This window comes from Diadema setosum, chromosome 18 (assembly GCF_964275005.1).
Source record: "Diadema setosum chromosome 18, eeDiaSeto1, whole genome shotgun sequence".
Lineage (NCBI taxonomy): Eukaryota > Metazoa > Echinodermata > Echinoidea > Diadematoida > Diadematidae > Diadema > Diadema setosum.
In genome coordinates this window covers 32,706,402-32,723,214 of record NC_092702.1, presented here as the reverse complement: position 1 = coordinate 32,723,214, position 16,813 = coordinate 32,706,402, and the positions used below count along the sequence as shown (strand labels likewise).

Sequence of the window (16,813 nt, the reverse complement as noted above, 5' to 3'; positions counted from 1 at the left end):
GGTAATTAATTCATTAGAATGGGGGATGGGGAGTAAAACCCTTAGATAATGGGGACATTATAGACATGGTTTCACGTAATTGGTTGATTAAGTACTTATTTTGTCTAATGTCTGGCAGTAGAAAACGCTCCACGCAGAAAGGACCCTTCATAGTGTCGCGTTAATTTCTTAACTTTAAATTCTAATTAAATTGGCATGACAAACAAACTACTACTCTCTTTGCGATAGACACTAATTGTGTACATTAAGGCATTAAGCATATAACATTCTTTTTATTCATTTATGACAACTGCCATTTTTTCTTTTGCTTGTTAAGTAACGCCTTGATTAGAAATTGGGTCTGCATTGATATCAGCAGATCTTGTTGCTTTCACGGCCGTAATTATCACATGCAGTGTGAGAGGACCACAGTTAAACGTTATCATACAACGTTTCCACACATCAACCCACAATGCTTCACTCTATCAATACACTAAGATCTAACCTTACTATCTGAAAATGTAACCTAACGTCAGAAACATGTCTATTGTCTGAGAAGAACCCTGCATTTTTCGAGGAGAGTGAACTCTATTTGAACCCTGACTTCAGACGAGTGAGTCGCTGTGCATTGACAAACTCCCCTCTAATGACAATTAGAGACATTATTTTTCTGCAAAAAAAGAAGAGAAAAATGATGAGGTTTACAGAGCTTGACACTTGCTCTTTATTTTCACAGCGCCTGACATAACTAGGGGGTCCTTGAATTTACCATTATACAGCAGGCGTCATATCCAATGTTGCACCGCCAGCTGTTAGCATATTTTCCATATCTCGCCGTTTGCCGACAGCACCCGTGTCTATGGTTACAGCGCCGCACATACAAACATGGCATGCTGGCATTTGTCGAAAGGTTAAACACGAGCGACTTAGCGCAGGTATGTCAGCTGGCGAATGGAAGTGATTAAAATTGCCTAATGAGTTATAATGACGTTTATGAGGCAACTTTGCTACTACATTAGCTAATTTCAGTCTCTGCCCATCTTTCTTTCTCTTTCTATTTCGCTTGAATATTAGTATCATTATTATCCCTAATTAAACAGGCGATGACAAATTCTCAAGTCACGTCAAGCTGGGCATTGAAATGAAGTCGGAGATGGGGGGGGGGGGCGGTGTATGTGAGGGGACAATGTTCTGGCAAGAAATCCAATAAGTCTAAAGCAAGAACAACTTAAGCATGAAACAAAGTATGGAACATACATGGACGAAACTTATCAAGCACATCGAGCACTCTGAATCTCAAAGTTTGTTTGTACCCCGTCAGATGGAGACATCTTCTAATCCTTACTCTGCAACATCCGTACAGTAAAGCGCAGGTGCACCCCGTGTGTGTCATTCAAACCATATAATCTCATCAATTTAATGCCCTTTCCTTACGAATCCTCTTTCAATTTATGAGTAAGTCGTATAATTATGTTTACCAAGAATTGAATAACGGATTGAATTGATAACGATTAAAGAAATTGTACTTTATTTTTCCTTCATTGATATCTCGAATGGTATCCATCATGTAATGCCGTCAGATACTAAAAACTAAATTCAAATGGTCATCAATGATGTCGATGTAGGAAATTTCAATAGACAAGAAGTCATTTTGCACAGGTAAACATTATCAACAAGGATAAGAGAAAATTTCACTTATTCTGGTCACTTGGAATATTCTAAGCACTGACGGGGGCTTGTGCTTTGTCGTATAGGCGGCATGCCACGCCTTTCGCTCCTCAAATTTTCTTTGTCACATGAGAAACAAATGTAAAACGCAAAAACACACAAACATTCCACGAGCACAATGTGACAGAATCTACTTTTGTTTCGAAGATAGTATAACAAATTGGAATGTACGTTCAGAGTATCTGACCAGGTATCTTCCCAGCAATTTGTCTTCAGGTATATCAACAAATATACCAATGATTAATAGGATACTCCCTATAAAATCCTTTAGGTCCCCTTCCTTAATGAAATAACATTTATATCCTGGCCACGTTTACACGTGATAGGGCATTGTAACTGTTATTATACCTTGACAATAGCTTTAAATGAACAGGGTTAAACGAGTAACCATTGTTAGGATTTGCCCTGATTAGAATCCATCGATTCATTTGAGACACGTGTACAGTGCTCATAAAGAGATTTTAAGACGGAGGTGAATGTAGGGCAATATCGCCCATGGAATAGACTGAATCGATGCTCATAAAGCGTGTGCTGTCTTTCACGGAATGGCCCTCCATATATTGTCTCTTCTTTTTAGACTGACAGCGACAAAGGATTCGCTTGAAGGCGCGCTTAAAGTTTCGACTGGTGAAGGCATAGATAGCCGGGTTCAACGCACTGTTGATGTACCCCAACCACGTGGCGATGGGAATGACGAGGTCGGGCGACAGAATACACGTTTGGAAACAGAATGGCGCCATGACGTTGATGATGAAGAAAGGCAACCAGCAGAGGATGAAGACACCGACGACGATGCCGAGAGTCTTGGCCGCTTTGTGTTCTCGGTTCATCCTTGAGAGGAGCCGGCGGCCAGCGACCTGGGCGAACGCTATCTTCGTGTCTCGTCGTCCGTTCAGAGGACGCAGCTCCGGTGGGAGATTGTTATGTAAGTTATTGTTGGAATGCTGACCGCCCTTTGGGCTGCCGCTTTTTAGGCCACCACCCCGGTGGATGCGTAATGACACCGCTCCGTTTATCCGCGATTTGTCAGCTGATTTTGCCGACACTAATTTGGTTCCGGATTTGATGTGCCGCATCTGGGTGACAGCTGCGCGGTAAATCTTGCAGTAGGTAAACAGCATAACCAGACTGGGTAAATAGAACGATACACATGAGGAAATGACGAGGTACCACGCATCCTGCGGGAATATGCATCTGTTAGGTGGGTGGGGTTGTTCGATGGCTCGCCACCATAAAATGCATGGGAAGGAAATGCCGGCCGAGGCGAGCCAGACCAGTAGAATAAAGAAACACGCCATCCTTTTGGTAACTCTGGTGGGATAACTCATCGGGTGCGTGACGGCCCAGTAGCGGTCCAGCGAGATGACGCACAGATTAAGGATAGACGCCGTGCAGCCCAGCACGTCGAATGCGTGCCAGAGATCGCACCAGACGTCGTCGAAGAACCAGTATCCCCCCGTCAGTGTGTCGATGATGGAAAACGGCACCACGATAGCCCCCACTAGCAAGTCCGCAAAAGCGAGGGACACAATGAAAAGATTTGTCACTGTTCTGAGGGAACGTTCCCTATACACTGCTGCTATCACAAGGGTATTTCCGAATATAGTTAAACAACAGCAACTACAAAGAATGCAGCCTACAACGATCGTCCTGGTTATACCCACATCATCCAGGGGACCTCGAAGCTCCTCCGTACCCAGCTGCGAATCGGAATCGTTGCCCATCGGTGGGACGAAACTCGAACTAAAGGCCCACCCCGACTCGGACCCGTCATCCACCTCGCCTGACGGGGTGAGGGAGCGCGGCGGTTGAATCATCGACCCGTTTGCACCACGGCCCATGGTCAGCGGTCCACCTGCTGTGGTCATTTCATGCTGACCAGCGATAAACAATCCCGGGATCATATGCAAAGAGTAAGATTCCAGCACCTTGTCGCGATTCATCCAGACGATGTTCGCAACCACGCAAGTGATAAATGATGATTTAGACAGGCAAGAAACTCTTGCCTTCTCATTTGTTATTCCTAGAAAAAGTTCACTCATGTACCTCAAATATACTGCCCTTCCTCCACATCTATTTTGTTTGTTGTCGTGCTCCAGGTAATGTGTATTGGGAAACAAAGAGTGCACAGTTCCATTAATTTGATAGTACTGTCAAGGCAGTGTGTTCCTCGTCAGGAAAAAGAGAAAAATAGAATGAACGACTTAATCCTCGCTTGTAGAACACGTCGGACCAGAATCACGCTTTTTGATCATAAATCAGCATCTCGCAATAAACATTTCATGGCCATCCGTCGATGAAATAAACGTCCAAAAAATTCCAGCAGAGGGGATAATCAAGGCAGCGGAACGCCCCTCACAGCCGATGAATAAAATCCTCTCTGGATTGGAATTATCGTCTATCCACTCTTTAGTCTTGACTGAAAGTGTGATGAATCTCCAAGGCCCTCAAGAGGAGATTGATGTATTAAAGTATACTACAGAGGGAAACGCGTAGATCACCTGTTAGCTGTTAACTTTTACTTTTCTTCGAGGAGAAATCGGGTGGTGCTGAGCCGGATAATTCTGTACGTTTGATTTTTTTTCTTATTCAACTGAAGGCTTCATCCCAATACAAAAATCGAGCGCGAAAGGGTTGAGACGAATAATGACGCACGTTGTTACCCGCTCGACGTCCATACCCTTTCTGTGCAAATCACTGTAGGCACTTTCCCTCAATTACTCCTGCGATCTCCGACGACGCATGCGCCGTCTCACCATTTCTCAACCGCTGTGCACTCGCGACCGTCTGCTGTGCCTCCCCTGTCTACAAATTTCGCTCACTTTTCCTAAAGCTTCAAGCATGTGCAGCGTTCGCTAAACCGAAGAAGGTGATGCATCTCTTCGATTACCTCAATCTCGTAGAGTAAGTCCCTCCTTTTATATCTCTCAAATGTTGGGTAATGAACTTTCCGCGGGAAGGAGAACCTTGTTGATTCTCTGCCAAGTTAACAGTGTCATGATTACGAGTACGGTTTATCTATTCGGGTCAGCGCACGATTCCAGTGATCCAGACTGATTATAGTAGACTGCGTAATCAGTGTGTTTCCAGCGTTTTCTTAATTCATGCGTTCATATTTTCTCCGACAATCACCCATGCATCAGATGTGCGCATTCCAGATTTTTCTCGGTGGGATGGTCCTTTACCTGGATGCAGACAAAACAAAAGGGAAAGAAATTGATGACACCATTATAAAATGTTATAATTACGACATTGTTTGAGAACGTCATGAACAACTAAACGGATAGTGATATGGCAAGTGGTGTTTATCACATTAAAGTTGATATCCATTTTCAGTGGATCTATCTGTGAGTTGTGAGAGAGGGGCGGTTTTACACACTCGTCTGTGATATCAATTGCACAAAAACCGTAAAAAGTGCTGTCATTATTATTGTGGCGAGTATTTTTCTTTTCCTAACACTACTTAGAAGAAACCCATGTGGTTTGAACTTCTCATTAAAATTCGACTATTCCTTTCGTCTGATTTAGGATGTGTTAAACTCAAACGAATGAAGCACAATAGCATATATATATATATATATATATATATATATATACACAACATATATATATGTATATATATATATATATTAGTAGAGCAGATAAGCCCTCAAAATCACGTGAATTGTGCAAAATTTGACTAAAGCATGAAACTTTCACCAGTGTTAGTACATACCATAAGATTTATTTTAAGATCGGGAGGTAAGTCTGATTTGACCTCTGATGACCTCCAGAGGTCAATGTACTTTAGATATCAGAAAATCGATGTTTTTAGACATTTGCGAATGATGTATGTGGTTATGTTGCACTAAACATGCATTTATACCACAGAGAAATCATTTCCAGATTCAACAGAGCACTGACAGGTTTTTACCTTTGACCTCCGATGACCTCCAGAGGTCAATGAACTTTAAATATCAAAATATCGATGTTTTTAGACATTTGTGAATGATATATGTGGTTATGATTCACTAAACATGCTTCTATACTTCAGGGAAACCATTTCCTGATTCCACAGACCATTGACAGGTTTAACCTTTGACCTCTGATGACCTTTGGAGGTCAATGTCCTCAAAATATATTGATCTGTGATGCCATTGGTTAATGGTAACCATTGTTAAGATGTACAAAACAAGCATATCTGTCTTACAATGAAATTGTCTTCATATTCTACAGAGCAGACAGGTTTCTACCTTTGACCTCTGATGACCTTGAGAGGTCAATGACCTCAGAATATCAGAATATTGAAGTATGACATCATTGGTGAAAGGTCAAACATGGTAAAGATGTACAAAACAAGCATATCTGTGTACAATGACATCGTCTTCATATTCCAAGGCACACAGACGAGTTTCTGCCTTTGCCCTCTGATGATCTCGAGAGGTCAATGACCTCAAAGTATCAGAATAGTTTGGCATCATCAATGGTAAACATGATGATGTTCTAGAGAGCACTCGTAGGCCCTGTTTATCAACGAGCCATTACCGTTCACCTATGAAAAATCACACAAGGTCAAATACCTCGAATGAAATGTGAGGATGTTAATATTGATATTGCGATAGTTAATGGTTAATAATTGTTTATGATGTAGGGCTTACAAACCATGCATTTCTGTTACCAAAAAAGTGGCTACTCATTCCACAGAACTTTTCAGGTAATTATCTAAGTCGGGTATGTGCACAGAGCAAGGGGTGTCGATCTGTTTTCACGTGGGGGGGGGGGACTTGGAAAATATGTAAAATCATAAGTTCATGGTGCAAAGGAATGAAGCGGAGGGGGAGGGGGATGTGGGTGGGGGATTGGATTTTTGCAGGTTTAGACCTGAAATCAGTGATTCAGTGTAGCTCTTGTTTAATGTGTGCGTCATTACTTATACGGAAGATGATGGGGTGTGGGCGCATCTCACCTACCCTCCTCCCAAAGACAAAGTTGTTTTTTTTTTTAAGTATCTGATGCATACGTTTTGGGGAATATTTGGAAAATTATGGATCACCAAGGTGTACCAAGTCTATATGGATGGGAACCCAGCAAGCGCAGCGTTGGCGAGGGTAGGGTATTCCACTCCCATTCGAGAGAGCTCTTGTATTTTGAGAAATGAGATTCAACGACCTGGCACACAGGCACTTTTGAAGGAATACCTCGAAATGTGTATCAAAAAGGTGTAGTAAGTCAGCCATCTATGGAGGGAGACCAATCGACAGAAGGATGTGGGTGGAGGTATCCCCCTCCCACATTATGGAGCTTTTGCATTCTTTTGTTTGCAATTCAGTGATCTCGTGCCACTCTTGGTTGAACTACCATTTTGAAAAAAAAAGTCCATACCCAAATGTGTAGCCATAATCAATGCATGGAGGAGAGGTTGATACAGCGAGAGGAGGGTATGAAAGGGGCTGTCCCCCAATCCTTCCCATGCGAGGGAGCCTTTGCAGTAAGAATAGAAATGTAAAAAAAAATCTAGTATACACATTTATGATGGAATATTTGGGAAATTATCAGTAAAAGGAGTGTACCAAATCTAAGGGTAGAAACCGAGGAGGGATTGTTAATTGAAAGATACACTACCCCCTCCAACAAGAGGGATTTTCTTTAATATGTCGGAACTGAAATTAAAGATCTAGTACATACTTTGTGATGATATAGAACAAAAATGGGACAAAAGCACTGAGCGTATATGGAAGGGGACATAACGAAAGGTAGTGTGGGGGAGGGGGTATGAAAAGGAGATTCTGCCTTTGAATCTGGTGCATACTATAGCTGAAATGTTCAGTGACAATTCATTTTCTGTCAAAAAAGTGAAGAAAAAAATCTCCATCTCAGGAAATTCTTGGAGGCAAAGTTTTATGTCCCCACCATTCCCCCTCCCATATTTCTCGGGAGGCGGGGTAAAATGCCTCTTGCCCTCCAAAATGAACAATCGTGCATTTATAGGAAAGCCTTTTCATCTTTGGAATTCAAATAAAAATATCTCTTAAAAACATTTTTCATAGAATAAGGGAAATTATCATTCCCCAAAGTATGTTATATCTGTGGAAGGAACCAAGCAGGGGGAAGGAGTCTATCGAAAGGAGATATCCCCTCTCACAGAAGGGAGATTTTGCATTTCAGAATTAATTTTTAACAATCCGATGCACACTTAAAGTGAAAAACTTGAGCACTTTTCTGTCTAAAAAAGCAAAAAGCAAAAAACAACAACAAAACATAGTCCACATCTCAGAATTTAATGGGGTGGGGGTCAACTATCCCTGCCACCACCCCACCCCTCCAAACTGATGCCCCGGCATGTGCATGTGTTTTATTCCACTTGTTGAAAAGAAGAGAGAGTTTTAAGAAACAATATTGTTCAGTGGTCGCTATCCCAGTCAAGTAAATTGTTTATCAATAAGGTGATTTCCTTTACCTGTATACCTTAAGACGTTTGCCTTGCACGTTATTACATCTATTTCTTTTTTAGTATTCTCGTTTATATATTGATGTGAAAGTTGTTTACTTTGCCACGATTTTATTTGTACATAGAAAAAAATAATCCAAGACTGAAAATGAAACTGATACAATACTTAATGATTGACATGATGCACATATTGTGTATTTCTATAGCAATAAAAGTGAGCAATTCAAAAGGCGTGTACTCATTTCACATGAACATTAGCGATGATCCTCTGACCTCTGGAGGATATTGAAAGATATGCATCAAAATGTAAGAATATTGATGTCTGGTCTCATTGGTTTGTAATGGCCAGCTGCTTATGAAATAATAATTATATTTAAAAAAATGCATTTTGTGTGTGTGTGTGTGTGTGTGTGTGTCCAAAATTGTATGCAGAGTATTATACACACAGTTCAATTTTGACTTCCATCTAGGACAATGAGCGGTTACTTTTTTTCTCAACTACACTGTAATATCAAAATCTATTGAAAAAACACGGTGGCGGCTGGGTCTAACACATTATCATTCCTTTTCGTTGGAGATCCATGCGGGATGGTCAAAACAAACATAAAAAACAGATATCTCAGACCTACATGTTATAACAAAGCATCATATCCTCATATACCCAACCCAACCCTCTATGCCCAGACAATGTAAACCACCCCATGGACTTACTTGGAGCTTTAGAATATCCTTTGTCAACAGAGAGAGAGACATCCAAACCTTTGCAGTGCCGACTAAGATCTGCCATGGAACTGATTGGTATTGGCTCTGCATCATTGACAGCAGATCTCGTTTCCTATTCTCCTTCTTCTTCTTCTTCTTCTTCTTCTTCTTCTTCTTCTTCTTCATTATACTGTGTAATCTTGTAATATTCTGCCATGGAGCCTTTTCTTAATTGGTTAAAGAAGGTATCCAAAGAGCTATATGAAGCAAAAAACAACAAACAAATGCAAAACAAAAAGAGAGAAATAATTATGTATCTTTAATAACAGAGCTGAATATTGAGTATCTCTCTCCTGAAGTGTTTCAAAGAGATACAAGAGACAGTGGCCGAGAGTAGCCGTCACCTTTTTTGGGAGTAGGCCTACTTTGTGTTCTTGCAAATGATGCCTGACATTTTTGGTCATTTGCCCTTTTTGAAGAATGCAGCAATAGAGCCACAACTTCCTGCGGAGTGGATATTGTGGGGTTCTTGATGCAGAACATCATCGCTGAATTTGCCTGTGCTGTGCTTCCTTACAGGGATTGCCATTGTAGTTTTGTTTTGTTTTGCTTTGTTTTGTTTTTCAAGTGTGGCTGTAACACTGCTTGTTTTGCATATGATGGTCATTGCAGCTAAAGAGTGCATATCTTCTCTGGATCATTCCAAACTTCATGATGTTTCACCTGGGTGAATGGATCCCAGATGATGCATGCATATTCCAGGACAGTCCTGAGCGGCATGGAGTAGCAAAACACCTGAACTTTATGATACTCGTATCTTCGTCTGGAGAGAGTCTTTGGTTGAAGTATAACCTTTTTAAGCTGCTGTGGCGATTTGATTCCAGCTGAGCCTCCTATTGGAACTCCAAAATATTTTGCACAATCCGCTTTCTCCATGGTTTGCCATGAATGCTTATCTATTCCCTGGGTAGGTCTCGGAGGGCAATAGCTAGTTGCAATACACAGGATTGCTTCATGTGGAATGCATGTTGGGCCTCACAGTATGTCGAAGTTTTCAAGATGGTCCATGATGTCGCAGCTGTGGACTGTATACTCCAGGACCATGAGTCATTCATCGCAGTCATACTGTAACAACCCACCAGCTTTACACTGGCCAATACAGGCCCACCAGCTGGAAACTATGTAAATATTGCCCATGAGCTTGACACTTAGGCAAACCAGTCCCATAATGAGTCCGACAAATGGGGGAAAAGATCTATGAGACTTACACTGAATAGATTAAACACTCCGTATATCAGTCTCGTGGGCCTTGTTTTCCTCGAGTGTCGAGATAATGGCCATATTTGCCTATATTTGCTAGTCTACATAACTAACCCAAACATAACAGTTATATTTGAGGTCACTGCCATCACTCAAGAAACTTAAGTTTTATTTCTGAAGTAATTGACCTCTCACATTCCAGAGACCTGTTACTATAAACTAATGCTCTGTGGAATATGCATACATACTTTGATCAAAACGTCAATGCGTGATTTGTACATGATTAAGCATTTACGATTACACCAATGAAGCCAAACATCAATACAGGTAAGCCTACACATGTGACCTCAGTGACCTCTCATTGTCCTGAGAGGTCAAAGTTGGATATAATGCACAGGCTAATGACCAATGTTCCATGGAATGACAAGATTCTTCTATTATGGCATAAATGATTGTACATCGGGTATTACAAAGTTGACCATTGACTATACATACAATATCAATATTCTGATATTTTGAGGTCATTGACCTGTCACCTTCCTCAGAGGTCAAAGGTAGAGACACGTGAGTAATTTCTCTTGCTCTGTGGAATAGGAAAACAATTCAATTGTAATACAAATGAATATAACATCTAAATCATGTTTGTCATCAACCAATTGCACCAAATATCAATGTTCTGACATTTCGAGGTCATTGGCCTCATGATAGGTCATCTGAGGTCATCAGAGGTCAAAGGTAGAAATCTGACTCGAAAGGCTCAGTTGAACATTGAGGCAATTCCTCTTACAAAAATTAGTTTTTAGTACATAATTATCGTGTTTCAGTTATGAGTGACGCATTAAAATATCAATTTTCTGACATTTTGAGGTCATTGACCTCTGGAGGTCATCAGAGGTCAAAGATAGAAACCTGACAGGGCTCTCTGGAATATAAAGACAATTTCACTGTGACAAAAATTAAGTTTTAGTACATCATTACTGTGTTTTATCATTAACCAATGATGCAAAATATCAATTTTCTGACATTTTGAGGTCATTGACCTCTGGAGGTCATCAGAGGTCAAAGGTAGAAACCTGTCAGGGCTCTTTGGAACATAAAGACAATTTCACTGTGACAAAAATTAAGTTTTAGTACATCATTACTGTGTTTATCATTAACCAATGACGCAAAATATCAATTTTCTTAGATTTTGAGGTCATTGACCTCTAGAGGTCATCAGAGGTCAATTCAGACTTACCTCCCGATCTTAAAATTAATCTTATAGCATGTACTAACAATGGTGAAAGTTTCATGCTTTAGTCAAATTTTGCACAATTCTTCGGCTTATCTGCTCTACTATATATATATATATATATATATATATATATATGTATATATATATATATTGTAATTCGTGAATGATACCAAGGACGAATGGATCGTCTTCTTATGGTGATATTCAAGGCCCAACACTGTAGAAAACTTAGACAATCATCTTCAGAGTATCCCAATGCATATTCTACTTCTTGCTCATTCCACTATCTTTCATCCCCATAACAATTTTCTCACAATGATCCTTCCATTAATGAAGAACAGAAACAATGACGTAGATAAAAAAAACAACAACAGCAGATCAAACAACATCTTGTACATTTAAACATTCATCACTAATCAATAGAGGCAAAAGAAAGAAAAAAAAAACCCACACACAACTGTCCTTTCTTAAAAACTATAGAAATCGTAATATTTTACACGTGTCTTTATTAGTATACATGTACACAAATATCTTTATGCATATTTTATGCATGCACATAGACATTAAGTCTTTTATATTATCATTTCGTGAACATTATGAAATATAACGCGAAGAGAGAGAGAGAAAAAAAGCTTTATTTTGTTAAAAATAGAGAGAATGACATTACGACAAAATGCTTTAAGGTACCATCAAATTTGTATGACACACGTTGTCCTACCCACTGAAAATATGCTCACTTAGTTTAAAACTTTTTAGTCATCGCAAGGCCCATGTATTATTCACTTTGTTTGTCCTGTTAACATTCACCATATTTCACATGACATAATAACATCCTTTTCTATAATTGCATTCAGGACGTTTGCTATTTTTTTTTCTTAATGGCATTTACTCGCCAGAAGCATGACGTGGAAGCTATGCAAACGAAATGTGGACACTCGCATAATCTATATCAGAGATCTCCAACAACTGTAAAATGTCACAGAACGACATTTACACACTTTTTTGGGGGGGGGGGGGAGGAGGGGGTAATCTTCCCCCAGCTCACACAGGTAAATTTGGCAAACCTGCACATTTCACTCCGACAAAATTAAATGTTGTTAGAATTGATTCTTTTTCCCAATCGGGAAGAGAGCGGAGGGGGAGGGGATGGACGAACAAGCTTGAGCAACCCTAGATCGTCGTCCAATCGATTAAAAAAACACACAACTACAACAACCGACAAAAATGTTCTTCATTTCCTTCACAAATCGATACGCGGAATCAGTCTCACTGGATGAGATTTGGCCCGGCGTGCCACACTAAACAAACGACCACAAGGTCACAGTGCGAGAGGACTTTCGCTGCTGTCATGGATGGAACGACTGTGATGATAACAACAGTAAACAGCAGAGCTTTTACCTTGTTTCATTGGTACACCGCGCTAACTCGCCACTCCAGAAGCATCAGACATTAAAGGGGGCTATCGCGAAAAACTACTTCTTTTGATCTTGATTTTGTCCTCGACCCTTGATCAGTAATTGAACCGGAAAAAAGGGGGAAAATCCTTCATTATAACAAGGGGAGCGACATTGCTTCATTTACAACCAATTACCTTGGAGCATGTTGGTCGGATATGCTTGTCACGTGGTCATTCTGTCATTCTGTCCAAGCCTGCATTTGCACTGTTGTAAAGCGTTGAATGACGAAAACTGTCGTGTGTATGAATACGGAAAACAGATTCACGCTATGTGAAAGGAGATCCAACACATTATGCAGGGTTGAGAATTGCTGTTTGTATATACGCATTTGACATTACGTTACCAAGCCCAAAAGACACACACAGCGAGAGAAAAGGCCAAGGAAATACAGATTAATGATGGATGAATGATGCAAAAGCCTTAAAAAAATGAAAATATTTTTATTAGAAGCTGTATATAATTCCGCGGAATCAAGACATCACGCACAGGAACGTATGGCAAGCAAAAATATTCGCGTGTTTTTATTTTCGCGCTAGTTTCTTGTTGCGCGAAATGCGCGAAAATTTCAACACCGCGAAAATTTCCACTTTTACAGTATCACATGTTGCAAACATAATTCAAATTGGAGGAAAACCTGACAGTAAGGAACCGTACAATCAATTTGATATCTTCGCACACCTAATGACGGTTGTAATAGATAATTTTGAAGACGTCGCACTTCCGACTTCAAAGACAAAGTTTTGAAGATTTCAACCTGGACGCTTATTGAGATGATATTACATGCTTATTACATGTATTATATATATATATATATATATATATATATACAGTATATATATATATATATATATATATATATTATATAGATAGATAAATATATATATATATATATATATATATATATATACAGTATATATATATATATATATATATATATATATATATTATATAGATAGATAAATATATATATATATATATATATATATATATATATATATATACATATTGCAACACAAATATTGTCGGGCCACCAAATCTATCTTATCGTTGCCCGATAGGGCAATTAAGATTCAAAATGGATCGTCACTTTTGCTGTTATTTTCGGCTACTACTTTTAAACATATCTTTTCGGGCTACCAAAATTTCAGATTTAAAGATTTTAGTGCTCCGAAAAGGCCACCAGACTAAAAAGGTAGTGTCCAGCCCTGGCATATTATATAGAATAAAATACAGACTGTAGCACATACTTCACATGCTTTGTGAATGAATGGATTTAAGTAACGTGAGTACCACACGCAGCAGTCCTTGTTATTATTACAGTGTTAGGGTCATGTTAGATCCAATCTGAACTTTGTCCATTGGTATGAATTTGTCGTGTGGGGAATCTACTATCTTCCATTTAAAATCATGCAATACTTATATGTTATTTGTATAGACAGCTCTATTTCTTTTTAGATAATGATGTGCCCTTCTGTGATGGGACTTTCAGACGACAATAAGATTTTTTGCGAACTCGTTTTGTTTTTCTTTATCTAAAGGGCAGAACAATAAAAGTAAACACGAGACGATCAACAGGGCAATGAATACAATAACATGTGCTTTTATGGTGCCAGGAACTTTAATGGTTCCTTTGTAAATGCACAAATTACTGGCCTGTAGAGGTTTGTTTTAATGTTATTTAGTTGTCTCTAAAGCCTTGCTCGTCGTTAACTTTATGGTGCACACCTTTGTGTCAAGGCTTGTAAGATGGTAAATAGCATTTAAACGTTATTGAGGGAAAGTTCATTTGAAAGACAATACAAAAACAAACACATACACACTCAAACACACACACACACACACACACACACACACACACACTCACACACACACAAGAGCAGAGTACATTTCCCTTTTTTTTTGATAGGCAACTTGTACTTATCTTAATCTTTAAATCTTTATCAATTCCTTAAAAAAATCTAATCCTGAACTCAAAACTGAAAAAAAAAATAGGGTAAAAAAAAAGAAATACGCGGGGGCACGAAAGGTATGTACATACGCATGTACGGGACAAGTAAAAAAAAAACCCGAGTTGGAGACGGTCACTCGGTGAGAAAACATCCCATGTGCGGAGGCGTAGGCAGACACAGTCCGCCAACGTGGGACTCCCTTCTACACGGGTGTTGGAGAAAACAACTCCTTCGGCCATTATGACAACGGGGACATAACATTTCTTGTCCGATACAAACACATATCATCAAAATGTCACGCGGGCTTACAGAAATGATAAACAACCTGCCCGTGAGTAGCGAATTCTTTGCGGAGTATAGATTCAGATGTGCGGAAAAATGACACCGAGCCAAAAATATCACAAACGAAACCCCTATTGTCGATAACGACAATCATTTTTAGACGAAATCAACCGGACCAGGCGAGATGCGAAAGCTACAGGTTTTTTCCTGCATCGGGCATGAAGGCAACCTTTTCGAAAATACAAAGGTAGATATATATATATATATATATATATATATATATATATATATATAGAGAGAGAGAGAGAGAGAGAGAGAGAGAGAGAGAGAGAGATAACAGATGCGTGTATATTCAATGAATAAGTGAATAAATAAATGACTAACAAATGTGGGAATAGATGATAATGAATACGAAATAAATTCACATTAACAAAGACATAAACAGAACTGGTAACAGAAATGGTAACAGACAAGCTTTTTAAATCTATCGACGGTCTTATGATTAGATCTAGACAGCAGTTGATGAGATTTAAAGTATTTTCTGTTTTCGTAATATTTGACCTTCAACAGCGAGCAATGACAGTGCAGTGGAATTTCACTGTTTTATCTTTCTACGCGTGATAATGGTAATATCATTTGCGATAATAGCAATTTAACAATACGTACCTGTACGCTTATCTCACATGATAAACTTTGATTTGTATATAAAAGCACCAGTTAGGTGAATTTTATTTGGAGAAATGATATCTCGTTTTGTTTCCCGCTCAAACACGTCGACACACTATACGTGGAGCAAGCAAGCGACATCAATTCAGGACTCCTATATGGTATTTGCATTTTATATCCCTCATAAATATATGTAAAGTCAGGTTTCACAAGGCATTACTGTGATCAGCGTCATGAATCTTAAAGGTCCTGTTTACCTTTGGGAACAGTGATTTAAAATGTTCAAGATATCAGATGCATATGTGTAGATCAGTTGTATCAGCCTAAAATATAAGGAGATATCACTATTATTCTTACTAAACCAAAACTGCAGACGGTTTAGTCACTGTTGTTAGTCTAGAAACATTTCTATTCAACTATTGTTCACATTTTGTATATTATACTTTAACAATACTTAACATCGATTATTTTATACGGATTCAAATTTTTACATCGGTTGTTTCTATCCCTAACTCACATTTTAGAGCTATTTTGAAGCACTAATGCTGGGTTTTTGTTTCATCTGCAAATGGTAAATTATACCTTTAAAGTCTGACACTAAAACAGACAGAAAAAAAAGAAAGAACGGGCCATGCAGTCCAGCGGTTTTGACTGTGGCGATAGACAGTCTATTAGACAGCATGAACCATTAGCATTGTGTTCGTAATTTAGTGCAGATGTCGAACCAGATGAAGGAGTGCCAGTGTCGAAAAAAAACCCAATATATATATATATATATATATATATATATATATATATATATATATATATATATATATGTATATATATATATATATATATATATATATATATATATATATATATATATATATATATATATATATGTATATATTTACTTATTTATCTATTACGAGTAGTAGTAGAAGCAGCAGTAGCAATAGAAGTGTAGCACTGCTAGGCCAAAAAGTTTACAAGGTTTCAAACGGTGAAAGAGGTGTCGCTATATTAACGCTTTTTCTGGTTTTGCTCTTAATGCAAAATGGGAAAAGTGTCAAATTGCAACCGGAAGCTTTGCAGAGCTAGAAGAAATGAAAAAAAAAGAAAGAGAGAAAAGTTTGCACATGGCAGA

General features: G+C 38.9%; 1 protein-coding gene across 1 annotated transcript; it reads right to left on the bottom strand.

Annotated features, from left to right (window-relative positions):
* Window positions 1–2,168: 2,168 nt before the first annotated feature.
* On the bottom strand, window positions 2,169–3,611 carry LOC140241461 (dopamine receptor 2-like). Its single transcript, XM_072321190.1, has one exon. It carries the CDS (start codon window positions 3,609–3,611, stop codon window positions 2,169–2,171), a length of 1,443 nt encoding a protein of 480 aa, XP_072177291.1.
* Between the last annotated feature and the right edge of the window lie 13,202 nt (window positions 3,612–16,813).

Coding starts and splice junctions, on each gene's coding strand:
- LOC140241461 (XM_072321190.1), bottom strand. CDS start 3,611: ATGATCCCGGGATTGTTTATCGCTGGTCAGCATGAAATGACCACAGCA.